Here is a 27,481-nt window from a genome sequence, read left to right as displayed (position 1 = left end):
ATTTGGCTTGGTTTTCCATTTCCAAAAGTCACCTCTTTTTGTTTTGTTTCGTTTTATTTTGTTTTTGAATCAGTGTTCCAGAAGTTGTGGAGGAGGGGAAAAGTCCCGAGAATCTTACTGTGTAAATAACTTTGGCCACCGTCTTGCTGAGAGAGAATGTCAAGAGCTTCCCCGAGTGATGCTAGAGAATTGCAATGAATTTTCTTGTCCTATTTGGGCCACTAGTGAGTGGAGTGAGGTAACATTAAACACATGAGGCTTAGTTAGGACTGTTATAATCTGTTAGAAAAGCTTCACAATAAAAGACTTTATAACATTTTAAAAATTTAGTTTATTTTATCATTTTATAAACCACTTTATTATAAAGGCAATAAAAGCATAAAATGGCATGTCCTTAAACTATTTACAGATATCAAACAAGAAATGACATTTTCTGATTTTTAATCTATAGCCATTTTTATAAGAATGTGTTAGTGTCCACAGAAGCCTGGGATATATAAGCTTAGTTTTGTATCTTTGTTTCTAGGACAAGTGAATATTTCAGTGGGACTTGGCAGCAGAAATTAGAGATAGCTGGTTTTACTCAGTGAATGTTTCTAGAGGAGTAGAGGAAATACACTTAGTAATAGTCTTCCAGCTGTATTTTAATATGCAAATTGATCATTACATCATTTTGTAATGCATTTGTGCTGATTTCTTGTAGTGTCTTGTTACATGTGGAAAAGGAACAAAGCAGAGGCAGGTATGGTGTCAATTGAATGAAGATCGCTTGAGTGATGGTTTCTGCAATCTAAGTACCAAACCTGAATCTCTGAGACCATGTGAATTTCATACATGTGCTTCCTGGCAAGTAGGACCATGGGGTTCCGTGAGTATATGATATGAATTCTTCTCATTTGATCCATCTTTACAGAATAGCAGGAAAGGTGGGCTATATTAGCTCCATACTTAGTGGATTCAGTGAAATACGAGTTGGTTTATTGGAAATATACCTCTGAAATGTATGCCTGTATCTACAGAATTTTGACATTAATGCTAATTTTGCTGTGGTAAATATTTCATCTTTGCTTGTGAATTCACTTTAGTTAACAAAAATACTATAAATCTTTTTTTTTTTTTTCATATCAGGGATCAAACTCCGGTCTTTATGCTTGCGAGGCAGGTTGCAGAACCACTGAGCTAAATTCCCAGCCCAAAAATGCTATAAATCTTATGCTTTCATCAGCTTTGATTAAACTATAAATATTTTCATGCTCTGTGTTTACACTGCATCTTACTGTATTTATGTAGGCAGTGTTTAGATGTTTTACCAGCCAGGAACTAGGAATCTGCAGGATGAGCAATGGTCAGGCTGGGTGAGGGTGGGTAGCTTATGATCTTGCAGAGGTTGCACAATTGATGGAAGCCTTCTCTCATCTCCTTAACTATCATACATTATCCTGCCTTTTTCCTTTTAAAATTTACTTAATATACTAAATAACATACAACAAGTAAAGTTTGAAAAGTGTTTTGTTCCTTTAAGTTGTGTTGACTATACCTCCAAAATATTAGGCCTCTTTTAATAAATTTTATATTACAACTTTAAAAAATACATTAACAATATTTAGAATATTTTGTTAACATCAATCAGCATTTTAGTAATATCTATGTAGTAAATTTGTATAAAGAAGCATATTGATTGAATGTACTAATTTTTGGTCTTAAATCTGCATAAAGGGTAGGAAAAAGATCTGTTGAAAGTATATTATTAGCTATGCGTTACAGTTTAAATCTAAAAAGAACCCTAAAAGACTCATATGTTTGGAAGGTGGTCGGCTCATGGGGATGCTATCCTCATCAGTGGTTGGCATGCTGATAAGTTCACTCATAGATCACGTGCTGTTAGGAGACAGGTCCTGGTTCGAGGCAGGTCACTGGGGTTGTGACATGGAAAGATGTATTCTTGTTTCTGGCTTCTTCCCTTCTTTCTCTGTTTCCTGGCCACCATACATAAGAAGCTTTCCTCGTCTTGCCCTACCACGATGTTTTTCTCTGCTTTGTAGCCAGCCAACCATGTACTGAACTCTCTCAAGCATGAGCCACAATACACCTCTCCTCCTTTAAGTTATGTGTGTCAGGTATTTTGTCTGAGCAATGTGAGATTGGCTAATACTGTATAGTCATTAAGAAAATGAAAATTTATGTAATTTTTGAAATCAGTGGTTCTTTATATCTGTGTATTGTTTTCTTGTAGTGCACAGCCACCTGTGGATATGGGTATCAGATACGTGCTGTTAAATGTGTCAGCGAGCTGTTCAATGCAGTGGTGGATGACAGAGAATGCCAAGAAGCCAGTCACCCAGGTGACAGGCAGGTAATAGATTAGAACAAAAATATTTATGATACAGGAAGATTATTGATATGTTCAAATTATTTTACATGTATTTTTCCCACTTCAACTTATATGCCTAAAAATGTGTATGTGAGATGTAATATTTATCATTTTTGGTTTTGCCAGCTATTTTATAGCATTATTATGAAATATTTTACTCCTTATCTGCCATTAGATCATTTAACATATATATTCCCATTTTCTAGGAACAAAGTCTTTTTTTTTTTTTTTTTTTTGGTACCGGGGATCGAACTCGGGTCCTTGTGCTTTTACAGCAGGCGGCAAAACCACTGAACTAAATCCCCGGCCCTATTTTCTGAATTATACAAGAAGTATATTTTTTATTATTATGAATATAATGAACTCTTGCTTTTTAAAGTACAGTTTTGTGTTCCTTCAGAAATAAGGAGTTTAAGATTCAGAATCTATGACTAGCATGTCACAGGAATTTGTGCTTTAGGAAACAAAAACTTTTGGATCATCTATTTGTATGCAGCTGTTCATGAATTAGACACGTGAAAAAGGAAATGAAGTTTCAGATTTTATTTAAGTCAACATGGAAATTAAATAATGTTGTATGAGATGTATTTTTCTTTGAAACAGGACTGTACAGTTACCCCTTGCCTAATTACCCCTAACACTGGGGCCACATCATTACCAGCTCTTCCCATGGCAAACATAGCACAATGGCGGCATGGATCTTGGACCCCAGTAAGTGAATTTATTTCAACACACAGTGTTTCTGTGTGTTGCTGTTGTTGAGGCTTTGAGACATTGACAAAATAGTTGCTTCAGATTTCCCAAGTTAATATGTGCATTAATTCTGAGGTATTTTGAAGATTTGGAAGAAATATAGGGTTTAGGATTAGGTAATTTAATAGTTAAATCATGCTTTGCCTTTCAAAACCCTTGTCTCTGAGCAGGAGATTTAAATCTTCAGGGTCTATTTTGTAAAGTACAAAATGATGATAATACTACTATTATGTCATGCATTGTTATGAGAAAGAGATGTGATATCAGGCATTTATCAACTTTAAACTACACACATTTGCATGTCATTTTCTGAACTGAAGCTTTAATGTATTTGGGCTATGCAATTTGCTTTAATCTTATATTTTAATTATGGGATCATAGATATTCTATTACTTGAGTCTTTCAAAGTTATTTTTAATGATAAGATTCTCTGACACAAAATGTTTTCAGTATCTTTAATATGGATTTATAAGCATTTCAAATCACTATTTTCTTTAAATTATTATACCTGAGTTGTGAAATTTACTATGTAAACTAGAATACTTACTGCCCTATCTGTATTTGACTCATAAATGGTGCCAGGTGGTAGTATTTATAATTTGTTTTCTCAGGAAAGGATATTTTAGAAATAAATGTAACAGCTCTGAGGAGAAAGGCACTATTTGTTTTTTTTTAATACTATTTGTTTTAAGTGCTCTGTGTCTTGTGGAAGAGGTAATCAAGCTCGCTATGTAAGCTGTCGCGATGCTGATGATGAAATAGCCGATGAATCATATTGTGCCCACTTGCCCAGACCCGCTGAAATATATGCCTGTTTTAGCCCTTGTGGAGAATGGCAAGCAGGAAATTGGTCACCTGTACGTATTGTTATGAAAAAAATAGGAAGTAAAAAATTTAAAAATAATATTTGATATTTAATACATTAATATAGCATATCACATTTCAAATATTGACATTTCTGCTCAGTGTTCAGCTTCCTGTGGCCGTGGAAAAACAACTAGACAAGTTTTATGCATCCACTACCACCAGCCAACTGATGAGAATTTCTGTGACCCGGAAGTTCGCCCTTTGGCGGAACAAGAATGCAACCTGGCAGCCTGCCCACCGACATATAGCCACTTTCCTAGTTCTTCTGAGCAGTCCAGCCGTTTCTCAGGCCAGAATTTTCCATTAACTCACAAACCTGAAGATAATGAAAATCAGGGGGGGCATCTGTCAATCAGAGGAAACCAGTGGAGAATGGGACCATGGGGATCAGTAAGCCACCTTTATTGAGTTATATTAATTCTGTAATTTCGTTATATTGCAGCCCTTAAACAGATATGTACACACAAAGTCAAATGCTTTTCATGCTTAATTTACCTGAAGCATAAATCTTAAAAGGATTAAGCATTTTTTATGCCGATTACAAATCCCCAGGGTCCTTATTAAATTAAACATTAATGTGATATTATGATTATAGAGGAATGCACTTAAAAACAATATGATTAGAGTTCATTATAATAAAAACAAAGGAAAACCTTCTAGGAAGACTACAAATGTTTATGAAAAACATTACTGGGAGAGCAATACAAAAGGTACAATTGTTCATATTTTACATGTGATTAGTGAAGAAAATAATAAGAAAAGCACCAAGGTGAAAGTCAAGAAACATAACACTACCTTGTGTTTTTTATTCCTTCACAGTGAGACCATAAAACTTTACTTCCTTTTTTCCTTAGGCTGTACTTAGGATGAGGGTGCAGGATTATTCCCCACTCTAATTGAGATTACTCCCCAATTTAGAGACTTGCCTTACAGGAAACAAAGACACAAGAAGCAAAGAACAAAGTCATTCACAATCACAAGCAGCTTAGCTGGATGTGTTCTTCTAGGTCCTCCATGTACATGTACAACATGCCATTTTGTGTGACTGAGTTTGTACAGTGTGTGTCATCCTTTTCTACACATTATGAATATTCATCAATTCAAAATCCCAAAGCTACAGAATATTTTTGATAACTAAGAACACACTCCACCAACTCAATCTGTTAGAATAAAATTGTAATCCTGCCTTTCTTGGGAACAAAAATTTCATAAAAATGGCAAAAGGCTTCTAGATAAAAGTATTGGCAAAGTTACAATTACAATACTGTATTTCCTTAATGCTCAATTTAAAATGAGACATAAAGCAGCCGAGTATACCAAGCCATGTGTCTGAGAGTTATCAGATCTCTACTATTAAGATATTAGCAAGAAGGCATATTCCCACTGAATTATTAATGTATTTCTACAGTATAGGTAGAAGATATTTTGATTCCTCTCACCAAAATGTAGATCTGAACACTTTGCTCACATCTCTCCCTATATGCTTATTTCTGCCCCTCTGCTGCCAGCCTAACGACAAGTCTTGATACACACTGCCTAGAGGTATTGTAACAATTCAAAGTCCAAGATGCATCTTTTCTATCAATTATAACAAAAAGATACTCAGATATTGTCTAACTCACTATCTCTAGTTTTTATGATACATTGCCACCCCCTAACATCTATAAAGCTTAGATCCTGTGCAATAGAGTATGAACTTTGTGCACAATACGCCCAAGTACTTTACCAAAAATGCACGCACAGGCCTATGTTTATAATCTAAAATCATCTTCCAGATATGGAGATCTAGCAAAGAGCTCTTACCACCCTCACCCACCCTTTTCCCTCTTCACCTCAGTGACTTAAGTTCAGGACCACATCTAGCTCCAAGAGGTGGCGTTAACAAAGGTCATTTCCAGAAGACAGTTCTTCCTAAAAACTTCTTTGCTATTTCTAACATAATTTGGGCAGTAAGACTTATCCTTTAATACCCAGCAATATTAACTAACATGTACATATAGAACAACAGCAAGACAGTCTGAACCACGTAACCTCCCTCTCTGCGTACTTCCCCTTGGCACCCCATGAATAGCCAGCATACTCTCCAAGACATCAAGTTTGACAGTTCCATTCTCAAAATACAACCATTCCTGTGAAGTAATAAAAAATACTTAAAGTGCATTATATTAGCCCTTGACTTCTACATGTATGAACTTTAAACATCTAGAAAGACTAGATGTTTCCATTAAGAACTTAAAATGTTTCATATGTATAGTGGCATTGAGTAAACTGCACACATATACTTAAAGGCTAAATTTTAAAGTAGCATCTAAATAGGAACACTGTCGTCTAGAGCGCTTTCCCTTTTCCATCTTTTTTAACACAGGGGACAGATATATGGATATGTAATACTTACAGGGGGCTTTAACAATTTCACTTACTAAGTGGTTTTAAGAACATTCTTTCTAATGAATTTTAACACAAAAGTATACTCAACATGTTTGTTTACTAATTCTACTGTCATACACTGGCAGTCTCTTTAACATGTAGAAAGACTAGATGTAAATTAGGACTCGTTTGTCTTTTATGTACAACTATATGAGAGACTTTCTTGATTCAAATTGTGATTCCAGTGAGGGAGATTTTAAAGCTGAGTTTGCTTTTGGCTGAGTCTGTGGGTTTCTTCACTGTGTAATTCGCAGCGCAGAATCTGCAGTGGTGTGTTTCTGTGCTTCTCCTTTCCAGTGCTCTCACAGCTGTGCTGGGGGTCTGCAGCACAGGGCTGTGGTCTGCCAGGATGGAAATGGACAGAGTGTCAGTCTCTGTGACACAGCCTCAAAGCCACCAGAGACAAAGAACTGTGATTTGGGACCCTGTCCACGCTGGAACTATGGAAGCTGGGGAGAAGTAAGTCATGATAGTCCCTAAATTTGTGGAGATAGTTACATCTCTGGAGACTGAAAGTAAAACACTTTATGACATTGGATAAAATTGGATGATATTACTTCACTATACTATATATGGGAAGAGGATTTTTCTTTAACTGAATGATGAAAGCCATTTTATTTTAATAGATAGTCAAAGTCACTCACCTATAATAGAAAGCATATGCTCCAGATTTTTAAACAAAATCTGATGTGCTACCCAGTATGTCTGAACTACTAATATATTTGTAGAATTACTATATTATTATTTACATTTCTTAGAAATTAGATTGATAGAAACATAGGAAACAAGGTTGATATTTAGAACATGTTTTATCCTATTGCTAAGTTGTTTACTTTGTGAATCTTTCCCTTTAACTCAGATAGCTGTCATTTATTAGGCATTTTCTTCATGCCTTGGCACTCTTAGATACTGGAAATGTAAAGATAATTTCTAAAATGGTCACTTTGAAGCTGACCATGCTGGCTGTGTTAGTTACTTTTCTCTTGTTGCTGAGACAACATATCTGACACCCAAAGATGGAGGGGAAAGGGTTTATTTGACTTACAATTCACAGAGGGTTTAGTCCATAATCTACTGACTTCAAGACAGGGATACCAAACAGGTATGGCAGAGGAGAAACAACATTGTGTGCACAAAGCTGAAAAAACAACAAGAGAGAGACTTTAACAGCGTCTCCCTGCCCCTTTTATCTTATCCAGACTACTTAGGGCAGGTAGCAGTTGCACCCTTAATCCTAGTGCCCTTGAGCCCTGCACTGCATCATGAATCAATTCTAGCTTCACACACTCTAGATCAAGCCTATGACCACTTGAGGCTTTGGGGGGCATCTGAACACAAACCATAACAGTGGCACACACCTGTAATTCTAGTACTCTGGTGGAGAGAGTCAGGAAGATTGCAAGATAAAGCCCAGCCTGAGCTACTTGGTGACTTAACAAGACCCTGTCTCAAAATAAAAAATAGAAAGGGACAGGGATGTAGCTCAGTGTAAAAAGCCCTAAGTTCAATCTCCAGTACCAGAGGAAAAAAAGGTCACTGTCAAAATTAGTCCCACTCATATTTTGGATGGGTAAGAATAAGAAACAAATATGTATATTAATTTTATAGGTCATGTAATTTAGTCAAATGATTTTACTTAATCTTTTTTATACACAATTTCTCCTCATAGAAAATTTGGAAATCATTTTTAATAGGTACACTTTTGAATAGATGCTAATAAACATCAAAAACATCTTAACAATGTAGTATTTTCCAAAATTAAAGTTACTCCATTATTTCTGAATTTAAATACATTTGTTTTGAAAATTCAAGTCATATGAAAAAAATATAAGTATAAAAAATATAAGTATACTATATTATACTTCCTACTAGATCCTTGTTCTATATCAGTTATTTAATCAGATTCATAATACATACTTTTGCCACCCACTGTTTTCATATGATATGTACTGTACTGAACATTAGCTTACTAGCTCTCATGAATACACTGTAATTCATTGATTAGACAGCATACATTATAAAATTAATACTTATTAGGTAAATCAAATTGTTTCTGGCTTACCCTGCTAACATTGTCATATAGATCTTTGATATCTTATTCACATATATTGTACTAATTCTCAAAATGTCAGTTTTTTGGATCATGGAATTAAAACTTTGAGTTTTGAACTAAGGAAAATGATTATGATTAGGAAGAAACAAACTTTAAACTCTAGCATTACTAATTACACTTTCACATTGAATAAAGTGATATAATAGTCTCTCTAAAGCCCCATAATTTTGAATTTCCTGTTCTTATTTTGTAGTGTACACAAACATGTGGAGGAGGAATAAAGTCAAGATTTGTAATATGTCAGTTCCCCAATGGCCAAGTGTCACAAGAGCACAGCTGTGAAATGCTAAGCAAGCCGCCTAGTGTGGCACAGTGTCATGTGCATGCCTGCCCTGATGAGGTGTCATGGCATCGGGGACCGTGGAAATGGGTACGATAGCATCTTAGTCTTATCTTTTTTGTTGCTCTACTTTACTATGTCCCTTTCACTTTAATACCATCTCTTTATAAATTGTGAAAATCACACACTATATCTTCTCTAATTTTTTTAAAAAGCAGACCATTAGCCATCTTGGCTTGTGTTATTAAATTTGATAAGTTGAAGAGGAATCCATTCAAGTACTGTAATATATAATGCTTTTATATGTAATTATTTTTATATGTGAATTTTGAACCATGGCACTATTCTAATGGAAATAGTTTCTTCCATTACATCTTTGGCTTGCCCACTAATGAATCAGAAATGTCTTGCTATTTTCATTTGTACATAATGTTAACATTTTGTGTGTAACAATGCCAAATTAAGCTGTGTCTCATTTGAGCATATAATTGTATGTGGCTTTTGTCTGTCGATGTCCAGTAACTGATACAGAAGCAAAAAAAAATTATTTTAGGGGCCAGGGATTTAGCTCAGTGGTTCCAGCGTCTGCCTTGCAGGCACAAGGTCCTGAGTTCAATCCCTGGTACCAAAAAAACCAAAAAAAACCAAAACCAAAACAAAACAAAAAAACCCAAAACATTCTTTTAAAACTTGTTTTTATCATTGTTAAACTTATTATTTTGTTGGGAAATGTGACAATATTATGCTAGAAAAAGAAAGATTTATGTACATAGAGTAAATTGTCTACAATTTGTTACATACATCATGAAAAAGTATGATTTATGTAATTATTTACATCAATATTCATTTTTTTTCCACTATGTGGATTTATAGTGGTACAGGAATATTTTAATCTTCTAGGGGTTTTTTTTGGAGCCATAGACAAAACTCATAACTATTACTCATGAATAGTTTATTTTTCTCTAGTATTCTTCAAATATTCAGGCCTTGATGAATAATTAATACAGAAATATATTGGGATTAGTATTTTGATCACCTTTGTCTTTTAAAATCATGAACAACTGAGTACATTTCTTTCAGATGAAAAACTGTTTTGAGTCTATAATCTATTTATAACTAAATTTACAAAGTTAAATCATTCTTCACTTGGAAAAAATAATAATTCCAGTTTTATAACCAGTCCTTGTTACCTGCATATGTTTTGCACAAAACAAACCTTTACAATGAAATATATATCAAATTTCAAGTCATGCTATTTAAAATTAAGGATAAAATTTACATTTATAGTCAAAGTGTTACTGGTAATTTAAACAACAGAAAAATTATTTGTGAGCTAATTAAAAAAACAGAATACTCCCACATATTTAATAAGCATTTATTGATCATCTACTATGTCTTGGGCAGTGTGCCACAAAGCTAATTAGAACATATTTCTCCTATTGAGTGAGATTTTCTGCTTCAAAGGTTAGTTAACTGTAGCCCCTGACCCAAGTCTAGCTTAATGCTTATTTATCTAAATAAGTGTTTTGTTCTTTTTTTTTTTTTGAGTGCAGTAGTGCTTATTCATGTTCTGTCTACAGCTCATTTTGCACTAGAGCAGCCTGGCTGGTTAGTTGCAGTAGAGACTGTATGTCCCTCAAAGCCTGAAATATTTACTGTTTGGTCCTTTCTGAGAAAATTTTACTGATCCCTGTTCTATTTAATGAACAATGTAATGATGCTTTTTAAGCTTAATATAAAAATTTATTTAAGTTATAGGAAATTAGAAATAGAAATATTATTTTTGAGTCTGTTTTAGGTCCATGATTTTGATCCTTCATTTGATATTTTAAAACATTTTAAGGTTTATCAACCTTGTCTACATATCCACTGTGGCATTCACATGGTAATTTATGTGTTGTGATGGAATGAATCTAATCCTACATTCTAATATATTGGAATTCCAATATCTATATTCCAATAGATTTGTTTTGTGCTATTTTTTGTACGTGAATGATGTTATAGGTGAAAAGCCTCAGTTTTCATTTAAGTCCTGTGCCTAGTTGACTTTTTTAACCTTACAAAGTAAATAATAAAGAAAAAAATAATTAGTACAAATTACGAAATAATAAGACAAAAGTACAAAATTTCTTCATTGCTTACTACATGTCTCTTCCAAAAGGAGTTCTTCAGATAATTTAGTCTTTGCACTAGTGAAGAACTGTAATATCTTTTTTTGATAAATTGAAAATCATGTTTTAAAAATTATGAATCAATGTTTATATCAGAATGTTTACACACTTATTTATTTACTTCATTACATGTATATAGTACATATGTATTGTTAGAGTGCCTGAATTTCTTTTATCATATAAAGACTATTTATTTGTTCAGTGGACCTTTTATATTAAAAGGATTTGGGAGATCTGAAGTTTTGATATCAAAACCAAATATCATCTTTTGCCTCCTTTGGTGTTGCTATGTATTAGCTAAACTTTAGGGTACCTCTTATCAACATACCGGATTAATATTCTTTCATGGATAATTTTATTTTCAACAAATCCTGTTCATTAAGTTAGAAAATTCAGAGGATATATGTGTGCCTGTGTAGATGTATGAATGAATAATATGAAATCCTTTTCATTTTAAAGGAAAATAAAAATATGAAGTATCAAATCATTTAAAATACTATTAAAGTTGTAAGAATACATCAAATTTCTCTCCATAGTGTGGGAAATCTTGTTCTGAAATAACAAAAACAATCAATAAGTCTTAAACTATGCCTGTTAATTTCTGTATTTTTGTGATTAGTCAATGTGAAATGATTGTATTTTAACCCTTGTTTATTAATGATGTGTGTTGCTTTGTGCTTTGCATGATCCACATGTATGTTTTATTTTTACTTATTGAATCAATACTTAAGCTATTTTAAGTTGCTGAACAGACATTGTATTGTAACGAATGCCTCCTTTCTTTTGGTGTTTTTCTTAAATAACAAATTTGTTAATTTCTCTTATTAAACATTTAATTGTCGAATAGTGTATGTTTTCATAGTTTTACTTTCTATATATAGGCCAATGCTATTTTTCAGATAGTAATTTTGTTAAAAACTAACATTGGGATTTAAAAATATAAGGTTTATTGTTTAGCTAACAATCTGTAAATATTAGAAATGCTTATATTTTTATTTTTGTATATTATAAACAATGAATAAAAATAAGTGGTGTGCATGATTTTATTTAGTAACTTAAAATAGATGTGTTTATGATCAAGGTAGTCTTTTAAAGATGAGTAAAAGCTTTACTTTTCTCCTTTTCATATATAGTAATGTATTTGAACTCTTCTAGCAAATACTCTTGAAGCAAATTTATAATTTACATAATTTTCCCACTAGGTCTCACTTAAAAAGTAATTCATTTTCCTACGTTGTATTCATGTCCTACATTTTATTTATTCCCTACATACAATGAAATATTTAGGAGACAAATAATGTGTATCCCAGTGGATTCTGGAGTGGATGAGAAATTAACAGAAGTAAAAAATATTATCTTTTTTTCCCCCTCCTTGGTACTGGGGATTGAACTCAGGACGTTGCGCTTACCAGGCAGGTGTGGCATCATTGAGCTACATCCTCAACTCATAAAAGTTTTAAAAAAAGATATATATATATATATAATATATAATGTATATACTATATATAATATATAATATATATATTTCCCTTTTTCTTTAAAGGTCATATTCTCACTGAATTTCTAATATGATACAATGGACTATATAACAAAACCACTTTCAGAAATGAGCTTATGGGAAGGGTACACAACCAGTAGGCCCCAAGTTGATCAGTAAACGTTGTGTGTAACACAAGAACACCTAGGGTCTCAGCAGAGGTATCAGGCTCTTCCTGCCCCTGCAGCGCCCACTCGAGGTGAAGGGCACTCAGGAAGTCCTCTGCAGCTGCCAAGGTCCAGTACTGTGTGGGAAAATGCTTTAAGGAAACTCTTCTTTGTTTTGACTTTGGAAAGTGGACTATTCTATAAAAACAGGCATAGTCATTAGTTATCATCACAAGCATAGCACATAGTTTGGAAATCAATTTTTAGATCAATTTTAAAATTCAGAATAAAAGGTCCAGGGATTTAGCTCAGTGGTTCTGCTGCCTGCCTCACAAGTGCAAGTTTCCAAGTTCGATCCCCAGTACCAAAAAACAAAAAAATTTCAGAATAGAAATATTTATTATGTATTAAAATAGTCTTTCCACTTATTATGCTTTCTACCATATCCTTCTAAGGTATACTTGTTGATTTTCCTAAAAACCATGAATAGTTACTACGTATTAGGCATGATATCTAGTCTCTAGAAACAAACTAGATACAATTTTTATGTATGTTTAATGATGAATATACTAAAATGGATGATCATAATGCAGGGTGGAATTCTCATTTCATTTCAGAAACAATCATGTAACTTACAATATTGAAGATTCATAATTATAAGTGCTTAATAGGTTAAAATAATCTAAGAATTAATAATGGAGATTGTATTTTACTACAGAATAATCCTGCTAGTAAATCCTGGAAAACCTGAACTCGTAGGATACATTCCATCATAACTTAGCAGGAGATGAGCAGTGTCTAGTTCTACCCTCTAAGAATAATCTTTACATAGGTGCAAGCATCTTCTTGCTCTGCCCATGTGAATTCTATGCCTTGCCAGAAAGGAGAATATGGAAAGATTTATAAATTGACCTAGATACAGATGCTCTGAAAGACACAATTGGTCCCTGACAGTTTGAAATATATGATAGGAAAATGTAAGTAGCTATTCTAAGTAATGATGAGATCATAAAAGGAGAAATAAACTGTGGGTCTTATGTTAAGTGAAGTTAGAATGTAGAGCATACAATAACTCTAAAAAACTATTTCAAGATAAATGATACCTGTATCTTTTCTTTGTATTTCTATACGTGTCGGTGACCATTCTGTTTCCCCAGGCACACTGATTCAAAATGTTTAAGAATAAAATAGATTTTAGATACTTTTAGCAGAGTTTATCACTGGATGCTCCTGTCATATACTAGAAATTGGTTTTAAGTCCAATATTCACTATTCAAAAATTAAAATTTGCCTCATAAATTTTCACTTTTAGTGGTACAATTTTTATATCTGAACAAATACCTGTGAAACTGAAGGGTTTTAAACTTTGAAAGAGGTGAAAGATTAGACACTTTTGCTTCATAATTTTAAAGACATGGACTTGGCAAAATCACATAACATAAATATTTTCAAACATTTCAAAATGTTCTTCCTAGTAGGAATTTCCAAAAGCAGTTGGTTTTTCATCCAAAAGGTAAATTTCTCCTTTACCTCAAAGGGTAGATATTAGGTATCACATTTGAAACAAGCCTCTTTTTCATAATACAGAATTAGTAATTCGTCTTCATTAGCCCATTACTGTTCATGAGTTGAACATAATCAGCAAAATTCTCTATGTGCTTAAAACCAAAACACAAAGTGCCACTCACCTCTAGCAGTTTATCATAGCACCTCTCATCTCACCAGAGGATTGAGTTCATACCGATAATGCACACCACATGGCAGCTGCAGTGAGCAGCTCTAAATCCATGTATTTACAGAGCTAAGACTGGAATTATATGGTTTGTTATCATAGACACCACTAACTGGCTGTGCTCTCCCCAAATTGCACTTAAATGAATATTGTACTTAAATTGTAGTTCAGTTAGTGAACATACTAATTCACCTTATTCCTAAATCTAGTAGGATATATCTAGAAAAGTACTTTATGATCACATCCTATTGTGATGTGACTTTCAATGTATTAAAACTATTATATTTATAGCTATATTTGTCAGACTTTATTGAAATATTACAGGGTTTTTAAAGACTGGTTAGCACATCACATAGTAACTACTTAATCAGTTGTTAACTGCACTTGGAAATGATCCTCTAAAACAACTCTGAACTTTCTTTGGTCCCCCTGGGCTTTTTCTATTTTAGAATTGTGACCCAGGAAAACCGAGAGAGTTTAGAAGTATTATGAAGGGAATAAAGCTGCCAAAAACACATCTATCTCTCTGTTCAAGATTATTGAAAGCTATATGTATTAAGCATTAGGTTAAGAATTGCAGAAAACTAAACAGGAAGGGGAATAGTATTCTGTCTTCGAAGGATTCTCAGGCAATAGGAAAGTAAAAATACACAAGTAACAATAAGATAAAAAGGGATCTTCTGGAAAGTGAGAAGTATGTGTCCAATTGGAGAAAGATGGGGCTTTTGGAGAAGAAGTTTTAGGTGTAGCCCTTGATGGGTAGATAGTACTTGAATGGGAAAGGAAGTAGCAGGTAGGAGACCCTCTGGAGCAAAACTACACAGATCAGAAAAAGTAATTCAATTTGACTTGTCTGTAATGACAATGAGTCTGTGAGACTAGTTTGTAAGTCACAGGGATCAGGCTCCCTTCTGAATTTGAACCATATCTCAAAGGACCTCTGGGTGGTACGCTTAAAAGATTTTTAAAAAATCTTTTATATTCAGTAGGTGTAGAAAGACTATTGAATTTTTGGGGTAGAGATCAGAGCTGTGTTTCAGAAAGATTAGTTAATAATTCTCATGGTAAAATATAAGCAAACTAAAAATATGAAAGTAGAAGCCAGTGAAGCAGAAATTGATGGTTTTTCCTGATCAAAAGGTGGGGACCATCTGAAAATGGGAGAAGACATACAAGCCAGCATCTTGGCAACAACTTGAATGTCAAGAGAATAAAGTTGAGAAAAGTTATGATGGGTAATTTAGAGATCAGTGAAGCTTGGACTTGCAGAGAGGAAAAAAATGAGCAATAAATGAAAGAGCCAATTTGAGAGCATTGAAGCTGCAAGCACAAGGGGCCCATTTGATGATGATGAACAAGATAATCTTACTTAAAAGAATGTAATCTTGACTTCACTCAGAGAAGTGTAAATTTTCATGTTCCAAAAGAGTTTTATGAGATTTCACTATTTAGGTCTGTTGAAATATTCCTACATCTTGTAGCTTAGGGTAAGAGCTGTGGTATTAGAATGCCTCTCTGAATTTGAGTAAGACTCATTTTACTGCATGACATCTGGCACATTATTTAACATTCATAAGATTCCATTTTCTTGACATAAAACAGTAGCTATCTAAAAAGGATATTATTATGATAAATGAAATGGAGCAATACAAAAAGTGGTTGACACAGAGCCTATGGCATCAAGGCTCAATATGTTTTGGTTATCATTGTCACTTATCTAATAGAACATACTCTTTCTCCTCAATGAGATAAAAACCTAAATATCATAGAAAAGGCTAATAATATATCAATCTGAAACAAGACCCCCTTAAGCAAATTATACTCTAGTATAAAACAGTAGTCAGCTTGGACTGAAGTTCAGTTTTTTAATGGAAATACGTGGGTAATATCCAGAAGAGTTTCAAATCATAAAGATACAGGACAATGAATTTCCCAAAGGGAACATACCTGTATGACCTGTAGCTAAACTAGGAACACCAGAAATTGTTTCATATGGCCCCTTGTTTTTATTATCCTCCCAGATATTACTCCTCTTCTGACATAAGATCCCATCAATAAGTTTGCCTGCTATTGAACTTCAGATGATTGGAGTTTAATTTGTGAGAATCACAATATATTTGAAATTTGATCATGTTGCATGTAATTGTAGTTTAACATCATATCTAGTACTGTACTACCTCATGCACATAAAGTTTTATCACATGTATGAGTGAGTGAACATGACTGTTATAGATATTTATTTTCCAATTGATAAGCATTTGGGATTGTTTTGACTTTGGGACTTACAAGGCACATGTTTCTTTTGGTAAACATGTGTATACATATGTGTTGGATTTGTAGCCAGAGGCTGAATTACAAAACCTTAGTGTATGCATATGCTTTGTTTTAATACTGTCAGATAGTTCTCTAAGGTGATTTTATAAGAGAATCCAGTTTCCTCACATCCTTGATAACACTTGATACTATCAGACTTTTAAATTTTAATATTTCTATTGAGTTTATAGTGGTATTTCTTTGTGGTTTTAATTTGCATCTCTCTGATGGTTAAATTGGGTGTTTTTATATTTGTCTGTTCCTATGGGACTGGCTCTTTTGTGTTTTGAAGTCCTTTGGCCATCTTCTGGTGGATCTTCCACTTTATCTTATTGATATGTAGGAATTTTTACTTGTTTTGGATATACGTAAGTACCTGGTTAGACATATGTATTGAAGAACATCACCTCATATTTTAGACTTTTGTGGTCATTCATTTTCAATCCTAGCTACAGAGAAGGAGCCAACAGTAAAAGAGCTTCTATTTCTCACTTAAGTTGACAGCTGGGAGATCCTGAAGGGATTAAAATGGACATACAAAAGACAGAGCAAAACTGATGGTTCCTGTGTGTAGTGAAGATTTATCTTTAAATTATTTTAGACAGTAACTTTAGAAGAGAGGAAATAGATTACTTCACACTGCTGATTTAATTGAGAAGAAAAGCTAGCTAATGTTTTCTGGTTCTTTTTTTAAAGGCTGCAAAATTCTTGATTATAATCTTCATGAATTTCCATTAATTTATTCATCAGTAGATATTTGTATGGCAGTTACTGTGTGTTAGATACCATTCAAAGTGGAGAATAAAAATGAAGTGATCAAGGGATAGGACAGTTTATATTACAACAGGTAAAAATATTTTTTAAAGACACATCTATATCTATGAAAAAATGGAAACAAAGTCTTTGTAAATAGGGAGGGTTGGAGGGGTTGAAGGGAGGGCAGAGGAATGGGAAAAAAATAAGAATCAAGATATATTACGTAGGGGCCAGGGATTTAGTGCAGTGGTACCGTGCCTGCCTCGCAAGCACAAGGTCCTGAGTTCAATCACTGGTACAAAAAAAAAAAAGATATGTAAAGGTACAAATCTCCAACAATAAATGTCATTATATTGCATATCTAAAATGCACCAATAAAATTAATAAAATAAAATGCTGTTTCATATAAACTTGTAATAATATTATCAAGCCAGAAAAAAATAACAAAAGTCAAAGTCTGAAAAACTAAAAAAAAAAAAAAGACACATCTAAAATTATTCCTGCACAAAGCTATGTGTGTATAGAGCAAAGAGTTGGGTGTGTCAAGATACAGAGTGGGGAGATTCCTCAAGAACTGGAATGAGAAAAGATGAATTTTCTTTTGCATGAGAGATGTTTCATCATTGTTAGCTTCTTCACATGATTTAAGTATCAATTTGATGCTCAGTAAAAAAATCCACTTCTGGAAGTCAGAAGCCATTCAAAACCAGTAGAAATCAGCAATGAAAAAATTTGTTTTGCAGGGGGGAAAAAGCCCAATTATATAAAATCAACTTGAGGCATTTAATCATCAAATTCAGCTCTTAAAATGCCTAAACAGATGACTATCAAATTATTTTTGAAAAAATATTTCTTTCAATGGGATATTTATTAAAACTAAGAAGTACTCTAGTTCTAAAATATAATTAACATATTGGAATAGAGTATCAAGCAGTCAGATTTCTGCTTTGGTGTAATCATTAAAATTGTCAGAAAAAGGGTTTGCCTGCATTAGAATCATTTTTATTTCTAGTCTAATTTTTCAAGGTATAAATATATATTCAGGAAAATTTACTTATTTTATTTTAGTAGATTTTGCTTATAATGAGCAAAGCCCAATATAATAATATTTAATAGGTAAAATAAAAAAGCATTTAGTATCATTAATGACACCTCTTTTTGAGGTATCATTAAATATAGTGTGAGAATCAAAATGTGTAAATTATATTATGTAAATGAAAATATGAAATTGCAAATATGTTCTTTTTTGAAGACTGTAAGAATGAAAGGGGAATTATACTATCACACCAATGAAGATTACTGTCTATTTTCCAACCACAGAAACTTCTCATCATTGCAATTGAGAGAAACCTTTCACCATTTATTCCTGAGCCTTAGAAGAATTTTCACATCTGGATTAGGGATGAGGGTGATACAGGGGTCTTCTTCCACTCCCAGACCTTTCTTCAGTGTCAGGGAACTACTTTTGCGTAGTAGCTCACATGGGATACTGATTCTATGTCACTGTTTCTCTGCAAACATTGGCAAGGGCTCAAGCTTAGAGGAAACCCATCCTGATCCACAGGGTGCCCCATAAAGTTGCTGCAACAGAAATGCTGAAGAAAAAACAATCTATTAATGCATATTTCCTTTCTGTTATTTCTGTAGGACTAAAGTCGTCCAATTTTTCCTTGTTCAGGTAACACAGATTGCATATTTAAGAGGGCTTGCTTGGATGTATACATTTCAACTTTATAAAGATGCACCTTTTAAATGAAAATGCCACAACAACTGCATTTTTTTCTCTAGGTTTTACTTTTTTGGAGCAAAATATTAGCTTGAAACTACATAATGTAAACAGAAGGGTAAAAATACTTCAAATAGAAATACAGAAAGTACCTGTAAGTGGGAGTATCTCTATAGGTACAGTTTTATTCTTGTGTTTCTTTTATCTGTTATACCACTTATTCCTTAAGTTTTTAATAGATGTGGTATAAAATTTATATTTTATACTTCAAATTCCCATGTATAATTTTTTCATTTCAATAATGTTAATGTGTAGGTATATTTTGTCAGAAAGTCTATTTTTTCTGACACATAAATTTGTACATGAAATCACCCTAATGTCTTATTATTATATAAATAAGGTATTCCATTTATTTAGATACGGTAATGAAGGTCATTTAAGTTTATGGTCTGTACTGAGGAGAGAGCTTTAGAGTTTTTCTCATAGTCTATTAAATGTTGTGTCCAAAGTTTTCTGTTTTACTCTCAAATTATAAACATTTTATATAATCTTGTTTAAATGAAAGCACTGAAAAAATTGATGAGCAAAACTCAGCTTTGTGTACATTGGGAAAATGTTTTCTTTTATTATTTATATATTTTGATGCTTAGGAAAATAAATGAGAAACTAGTTATAAAGATCATTAGCTAGTGGTCTGATAATAAAACAAGTTCTTTTTTAAAAAATCAATTTTACCAGGAACTGAAATATAATGGCTGGGAATAACTTCAGGATTTCATTTGGATACTTAATATCATAGTAAAACATGTAATACAAAACTAGGACATTTATTTGATAATTTTTAAGACTAAAGGGTGACAAATTCCCTCTCCACCAAAGGATGTCTAGTTATTCAAGTATGTAGAATTTTCCTTTTTCCATTTGAGTAAGCAATAATAATCCAATATGCTTTTATAAACTCACAATATTATTTATGTAGAGTTAAATTATTGTGATTCTTAAAATACTTTAAAGATATTGTTTTCTGTAATTTTTGGTTACAATTAGGAGAAACTTCCAGTTTCAATCGAACTCGGGTCCTTGCGCCTGTGCAGCAGGAGGCGAAACCACTGAGCTAAATCCTCGGCCCCCCCGTATTAATTTTGTACAATCACGGAAAGCATGCTTTTCATGTCTTCACAAAGTGTTCACAACAGGATGGATCTAAAGCTTTAGAACATTTCTGAAGAGATGTCCCTTGAGTTTCACATTGTCATTAATAAACTGAATTTCATTGATTATAGTTTTGAATCTTAGTTTTACCAATGTCATGCATGTACATAGTTTTGTTTTGCGGGGGGGTTTTTTTTTGGTACTGGGGATTGAACTCAGCTCCTTGAGCTTGCAAGGCAGGTGGCTGAACCACTGAGAAAAATCCCCAGCCCGCATGTACATAGTCTAAAAAGAAGTCATGCTGAAAGGCCAATTAAGGAAAAAGACCTGTCTTTTCCTACCTGAGAACTAATCTTTAATCCTCTTGTCTATGTCTTCTGATGATTATCTCCATATTTCCAAATAATAGGCTTGTCCTGCTGCATCAAAAAAATTACCTCTCAACCTCCCTTCGTAAAAGTTGAAACTTTGGCTTCCTTATGTAAACCCTGAGTTCTACAGTCCATCTTCCAAATGAATTTTGTTCTAGTCAGTTATCAGTGCTGCTGTGTTAATGTGGAGCTAAGTGGAACGGAGGAGCATACTTTGACTGCTCTCCTTTCTCAGACAGCTCTTCATTGTACCTTGAATTAGAAATAGCTTTGTTTAAAATTTCACCTAGTTTTTTTGTTTGTTTTAATCACCACTTTTCTCCCTCAGGTGATTGTCCAGATGTGTAAATCTCTATGAATGGTTTTTCTAAATGCTCAGAGACTACTTCTTCCCTAGACACTTACTTCCCTCCACCCTCTGCTGATGTGACCTGGCTAATCTTAACCCTGCTTCACCATCCTCTAGTTCTGGGAAATCTCCTGCCTTATCTATAGTTCTGATAATGTTTTCTTATATCACCCCACCCCATTCTTCCTTCCCTCCCTTTTGGTTTTCTGTCTCACTCTAAAACATTTCTTCCTGAACCTTACTTTAAGAAGAAAGAAAAGAAATCTGAAAATGTTTTTTACTCAATGCCTATAGTTGATTATTTGTCGGCTATAGAATTCACTCTGACTTTCTATAATGAAGAGACTGTGTGTGTGTGTGTGTGTGAATTCCGTTTCCTAAGTATTTCTGTAGGCCCTCTCTGAGGAAAATGATGTGGAATTTGATATTATTCCTTTGACAATTGTATACAACCCTTTTCTTTATTCTTATTTCTTCAGTTCTTTCTGGTTGAACATAGGAATTTTTGTGTTGGCCCTCTAATTCTCTTGTTTTTATTCTTCTTATTTTCTACTTCTATCTATGGTTTTACTTGCCTTGTGACTTTCTCCATACCCAAAACATCTATTGAATTATTTATTTTAGTTATATCTTAACTATCAAAAGCTTTCCTTGCATTCTGGTTGCTTTCCTGGTATAGTATTCTATTCTTGTCTTATTACACAGCACCTACCATCTCTCTCTTATTAACTAAAGCTTTTTAGAGGAGATGTTCTCTTTATTGTCTCTTTTCCATTAGGACCTATCTGAGTGGAAGGAAGAGTGGTTTTCTGTCTTTCTTACTGAAAAATTTCCTCACCTGTTGAAGATTCTCTGTATCTGATTGGAGTAAAGCACAAAAGAAGTGTTAGGACACTGTATTTGAGTCGAGTTTAGTGGCTATTGATCTTTCCTGGAAGTCAGTATTCTAAGGGGTTTCCTCTTCAACACCCAATTTCCCCTGGGAAGAACCCTCTAAAGCTATACCTGTGACCAAGAGGAGCACGGTAAGAGGGACAGGATCTGAGAGCCGAGTGTGTAGAACCTCTGTCCCCTCACACCCAGCTCTAACTCTGGAGCCCCGTCATATGATCCCACCAGAGAGCCTCACATAAGGCTGGTTGCTCCAGCTGCTGACTGGCAGGGATTCTGCAGGCAGGAGTTTGTCTTGGCTCAGTTAGTCTTCTGCATTTTCCCTATCTTCTTCAATCCTTTAAAATATATCTATGCATGTTGATTTCTTGGGTTGGAAAAAATTTAAAAAGGAGAACAAATGAACACATCTGATCACTTCACCACTTTCATTAAATCAGTTTTTTTAAGCCCAGATATTTGTTTGCCCTGTATTTGTCTAACTATTCTACTTTATCTACCCCCTTCCGACTTTTAAAATACCTTGAAGTATATCTGACTTATTTTTAAATTTTAGATAAGCAAAATTTTTCTCAGGAGGAACAAGATGTGGTTTTGCTGGAATTTCATTGGCATCATTATCTCCTTATCTCACCACTGAGTTCCAAATGTGGAGAAGTGAACAACTCCCATGTTCCATTCATGTGATTCATAAAGAAATCGGTGCCATAGATGGTATTTGCACATTTTATATTTCCTCAGGAAATGGGAGAGGAAGAAAAAGAAAAGGGAATGGAGAGTTAATATGCCTTTGTGATATTGTGTCATGTACTGTTTTAGGTTCATTTATATATTATTTATTTTAACATTATAATTATTTTCCTGAACGAAGGTATTATGTTGCCACTTTCTGACTAGAAAACTGAAGATCAGCAAGGTTGAGCATCTAGCCAGTTTGCCCAATTGACAGCTGAGATTCAAATGTTGGTGTCTGACTCCAAATCCATACCCTTTTTATTATTTCATTCACTGATACCCACTACTGAAAAAAATCAGTAAACCTCATCTTGAATTTTTAACAAAATAATTCCTTTAATATGATTAGGATAATAATTTTAAATTAGTGAACTTCACTTAAGTATGTTATTAATTCCTAACACAACCTCCAGTCATGACTTTTATAGCATATGGTAAATAGACATTAATTTGTGGGGTGAGTGGTGTTTCTCTACTCTTAACTATGACTTTTCCCTTTTCAAAGTATTCATAGAGCTCATTTACTTCTCACTTGAGAGTTCCCAGTGTGTATTCATTTCTGGACCTTTATAAATTTACTCAAAGCAAACTTTTTGGCTTTATTTCTGTTGACTCCCACAGGAGTACATAAAATATTTGTAGAAACTTGAATGGTAAATCTGCTATTTTGCTGGCACTTGATTTGAAGAATTTTGTCAATGTTACCATAGTAATGCCTTAAAAGTCAGTATTTTTAGAAAAAGTGTACTTTGGTTACTTTTCTACTCTCTACCTTTTGCTGCCTTCCAGGAAGCCAGATGCTTATGGTTCTGCACGTACAAGGTTTGATCACAATATATAGTAAATGTTTAAATTTTTAAAAAAACAGTAAAAAACATGTTGCCATTAATCCTGCTCAATCCATTGTTCCTTGGAAACAGCCCAATTGCCCATCAACTGTTCCTGCCACTTTCTAAAGTAGCTCTAAAGTCCTCTTTTTCAAGTGTCTTTATGAGATGTGATTTAAAAAAACATGGTGAATGTTGCTGCCCTGGGCCATACAACAGAAAGGCAAGCTTGTTAAAACATTACAGTAATGTATCTCCTCACCCACCTCACTCACCTAATCTGGTGCTTGTATGACTTCTGGCTCTTCCCCAAAGTCAAGAAAGGTAAACATTTTGAATCCTTTTAGGACCCTGAGGCATCCCCAGGGCAACACAACTAAAAACAGGAAAGAGTACTTCCAGAACTGCTTCAGAGAGTGGCAAGAACCAAGGGATATATGTAGAAGAAGCAAGAGAGAGTATTTTAGGGGGATTAATGGCAGTGTGTCTTTTACCGTAATACACTTTTTAAAAAATAAGCATTCACAGTTTCTTTTTTTTTTTTGGTACCAGGGATCGAACTCTGGACCTTGTGCTTTCGAGGCAGGCGGTAGAACCACTGAGCTAGATCCCCAGCCAGCATTCACAGTTTTTGACTATCACTGTTTATAATGTCTCAGGGGTAAGATGGGGGGTGGGGTTTCCATGTAGACTGTGCCACTCATTCTTGAAAAAAATCAGTGTCCCAGGTTTCTGTTATTTGTGTAAATACATCAAGTAAAGCAAGTTCACAGAAACACCACCGAAATAATTGTTAAAGTTAGAAAAGATTTACACTACTCTCATAATAACAACACCTTTTTGGTCACAATATAAGTGTATAGATTTGGAAGAGTCAGATGAGGACTTAGATGAGTCCCTTGGCATACAGAATTTACAGAGGAGTCTCAAATGTTCATTACCCCTTTGTAGCATACACAAACTATACTATTACAAACTTAAAAGAATGAATTACATGCTTCAAATAAATGATAGTTTGTCCTGAATATTTCTTTTGCTATAAATTATGCTTACACTTTGAATTAGGATTACATTTGCTGTTGCTTCCAGCAAAATAAACCTAAGTTCAGTAACAAATATTTATAGATTTGAAATTATTCTTCATAAAATGTTGTTTTCTAAAATGTTTAAATAACGACTTTATTGAATTACAATTTACTTCTATAGAATTTATAAATTTAAAGTGTAGGATTCAGTAAATTTTAGCATATTGAGAGTTGTACAACCACGATCATAATCAAATTTAGATCATTTTTGTTATTTCAAAATGAAACACTCTACCCCCTCGTTATCATCTACCAATCCTTCCCCTCTAAATCTAGGCAACCACTGAGGTAAACTCTATCTGCATAGATTTTCCTATTCTGGGAATTTATTTTTTTATTCAAAGTAGACAACACTCATAGCAACAGTAAAGACCTCAATGTATCCAAAGAAATGGAAATCCTGCAAAGTGAGCTCTCACACCATACTGGAGTGAAAGTAGAAACTGCCAGAAGAAACATACTTAGAATACAGTAACATTTTTTCTCTCTCCTATTTCCTATTATTTGCCTTCTATTTCATATTTTATTTTCCTATTGATTTCATCATATAAGGAAAACCATTGATGTTCAAGTGTGTGTGTCTGATTTACTTCACTTAATATCATCTCAAGGTGCATCAGTTTTCCTACAAATGCCACATGTTTGTCTTTATGGTAGAATAGTACTACATTATGTATAAATATTACATTTTCTTTATCCATTTATCTGTTGCTGGGCATACAGGCTGTTTCCAAGATTTAGCTATTATGAATTGTGCTGCTATAAACATGGTTGTAATACATTACTGTGAAATGATGTTTTTAACTCATTTGGGAAGATACTTAAAATAAGAATAGCTGGGTCAAGTGGAATTTCTATTTTTAGTTTTTTTGAGACATCTCCATACTGATTTTCATAATAGTTATATCAGTTTACACTCCCACTAACAATGACAAAGTCTTCGTTTCTCCCCACAACTTTGCCAGCATTTGTCATTGGTTGATATGATGGTAGTCATTCTTTCTGGAGTTAGATGGAACCTTATTGTCTTAATTTGAATTTCTCAGGAGGCCAATGATGTTGAACATTTTTTTGAGGCAGAGGTTGGCTGGCCAGCATATGCAGTGAATTCCACTTAAATTTCCAGTTTTTTTTGTTTGTTTGTTTGTTTTTTGGTACCGGGGATCGAACTTGGGACCTTATGCTTGCAAGGCAGGCATCCAAACCACTGAGCTAAATCCCCGGCCCAACATTTTTTCATGTATCTATTGGCCAATTGTATTTATTTATCTGAGAAATGTCTATTTATTTTTTTAATTAGGTCTTTATTTAGGTCATAATTGTTTACAATTATGTTATCAAATTATGAAATATTTTATTTAAAGATATTTTTCCTATCAACAAATGAGGAATATTAAGGGGGCAATAGTTTAGTTGTTCTAAGATATTTCTAATTCTTACTAATTGACTTAGAATAACTGAATGGCCTCTGCTTATTTTAAATTTAAATTTACTCACAGAAACTCCATGTAAAGAACTGGCAATAATATAGGCCATCTATAAAATATGAATTTAAGAAATTTTAAAAACAGTAATTTGTTTGAAGGAAAAATCTATGAAGGGAAAATAGGTTTTTCCTTAAAATCTTTCTTGATGACTTATTGATTGTCACTAAAAAGATTTAATGTACAGGCCGGGGATTTAGCTCAGTGGTTTCGCCGCCTGCTGTGCAAGCACAAGGACCCAAGTTCAATTCCCGGTACCAAAAAAAAAAAGATTTAATGTACAGCTTAGCTGATGTCAGAGCCTTAATCTAATATTGCTTCTAATGTGACATTTTAGTTTTAATATTTATTCTTAGAAGAGTTTACATATTAAACATAGAACCAAAAATAAATACCTTCGTTCATAGGGGAAACTATGCAGGAGACATTTGCTACTTTTGTAGTCAAATTTTATTAAGGTTAATCCCATGTTTGATTCATTCTTACTCTTTAGATTTTTGTTGCTAATCTGTAGGCCAAACTTCAGATTCCTTTTTTTTTCCCAAATAGTTAATTATGGGATCTTTATAGTTAAAATTGAGGATTATCCTTACCATCTAAATAACCATTACATTTGAAATATACCTTCCAAAGTCAGTGCTGGCCCTGGAGTTCAGCTGCATTACCGGAGGAAAGAACTGCTGTGCTTGGTATTCCTACCAAATGGGCTATTTTGCAGAATCTTTACAACTCAGGATGTGTTGTGGTTTGGGAGAAGAGAGTAAGATTTCACTAGTTGTTTACTCTATTGCTGCCTCATTCCAACTAAAACATAATTCTTTGCATAACATGTTCTCTTTTACTTTAGAAAAATTCCCACGTGGAATTCATCAGACACAAATAAAATAATGTTTTATTCCTCTCTGGATCTTAAGGAAAGAGATCTGTATTTTTCTTCAGCTCTTGCAGAAAAAGAGCTCTATTTTAAAGGTGAACCTAAATTTACTTTACAATTCTTTGATTTTTGAATTTTTCTATCTAACCTAGAAAATTGTGAGTTTATTTACTATACTTAATATAATTTAGTTTTAAAAAATAAATTATTTTACAGTTTCATAATACAAATAAATTGCTTACACAAAAACTAAACACCAATTAATCAATTCAATATTTATTGTACCTGTTGACTTTGCAGAAGGAATTTAAAAGGACTTGACCTCCAGGAGACTAGGTAGATAAAACATATTACAAAAGTAGAAAATTATGAAGGGCTAAAGAAAGGGTGGGGCTCAGAAGAGCTTATAAAAATGAAAGTGGATATATATTTACCCTAGAAGTATGATTGACTAAGAAAACTAAGAATAAATGATATTCAGAAAGCACCATATGAAATAATAAGGTAGGACAAAGAAAATGACATGTTAAACTGTTCTTGAACATTACAGAGAATGCAAT

The 27,481-nt window shown here is 33.5% G+C and overlaps 1 protein-coding gene across 8 annotated transcripts in view; it reads left to right on the top strand.

Moving 5' to 3' along the window:
- The window catches only part of Adamts20 (ADAM metallopeptidase with thrombospondin type 1 motif 20), a 205,625-nt gene that overhangs the window by 108,498 nt on the left and 69,646 nt on the right, over positions 1 to 27,481 (top strand). For 6 of the 8 annotated variants that reach the window (XR_002388903.2, XM_021243105.2, XM_087200196.1 and 3 more), the window contains 8 exons: positions 74 to 238; positions 704 to 868; positions 2,234 to 2,353; positions 2,975 to 3,082; positions 3,817 to 3,981; positions 4,091 to 4,381; positions 6,716 to 6,877; positions 8,725 to 8,901. Coding sequence is in view for 7 of the 8 variants with exons in the window: in XM_021243105.2 (XP_021098764.1) it covers positions 74 to 238; positions 704 to 868; positions 2,234 to 2,353; positions 2,975 to 3,082; positions 3,817 to 3,981; positions 4,091 to 4,381; positions 6,716 to 6,877; positions 8,725 to 8,901 (1,353 nt within the window). In the remaining variant the exon portion in view is untranslated. Of the gene's footprint in view, positions 1 to 73; positions 239 to 703; positions 869 to 2,233; positions 2,354 to 2,974; positions 3,083 to 3,816; positions 3,982 to 4,090; positions 4,382 to 6,715; positions 6,878 to 8,724; positions 11,827 to 27,481 lie in introns of those variants that run through there. The other 2 variants (XM_087200197.1, XM_021243106.2) reach the window with 2 other exon arrangements.

This window comes from Heterocephalus glaber, unplaced genomic scaffold, assembly GCF_053883595.1.
Source record: "Heterocephalus glaber isolate CG9 unplaced genomic scaffold, H.glaber_assembly_v1.0 deba00001733, whole genome shotgun sequence".
Lineage (NCBI taxonomy): Eukaryota > Metazoa > Chordata > Mammalia > Rodentia > Bathyergidae > Heterocephalus > Heterocephalus glaber.
Note: the sequence above shows the minus strand (reverse complement) of the source record. Positions and strands in the feature narration are given on the sequence as shown.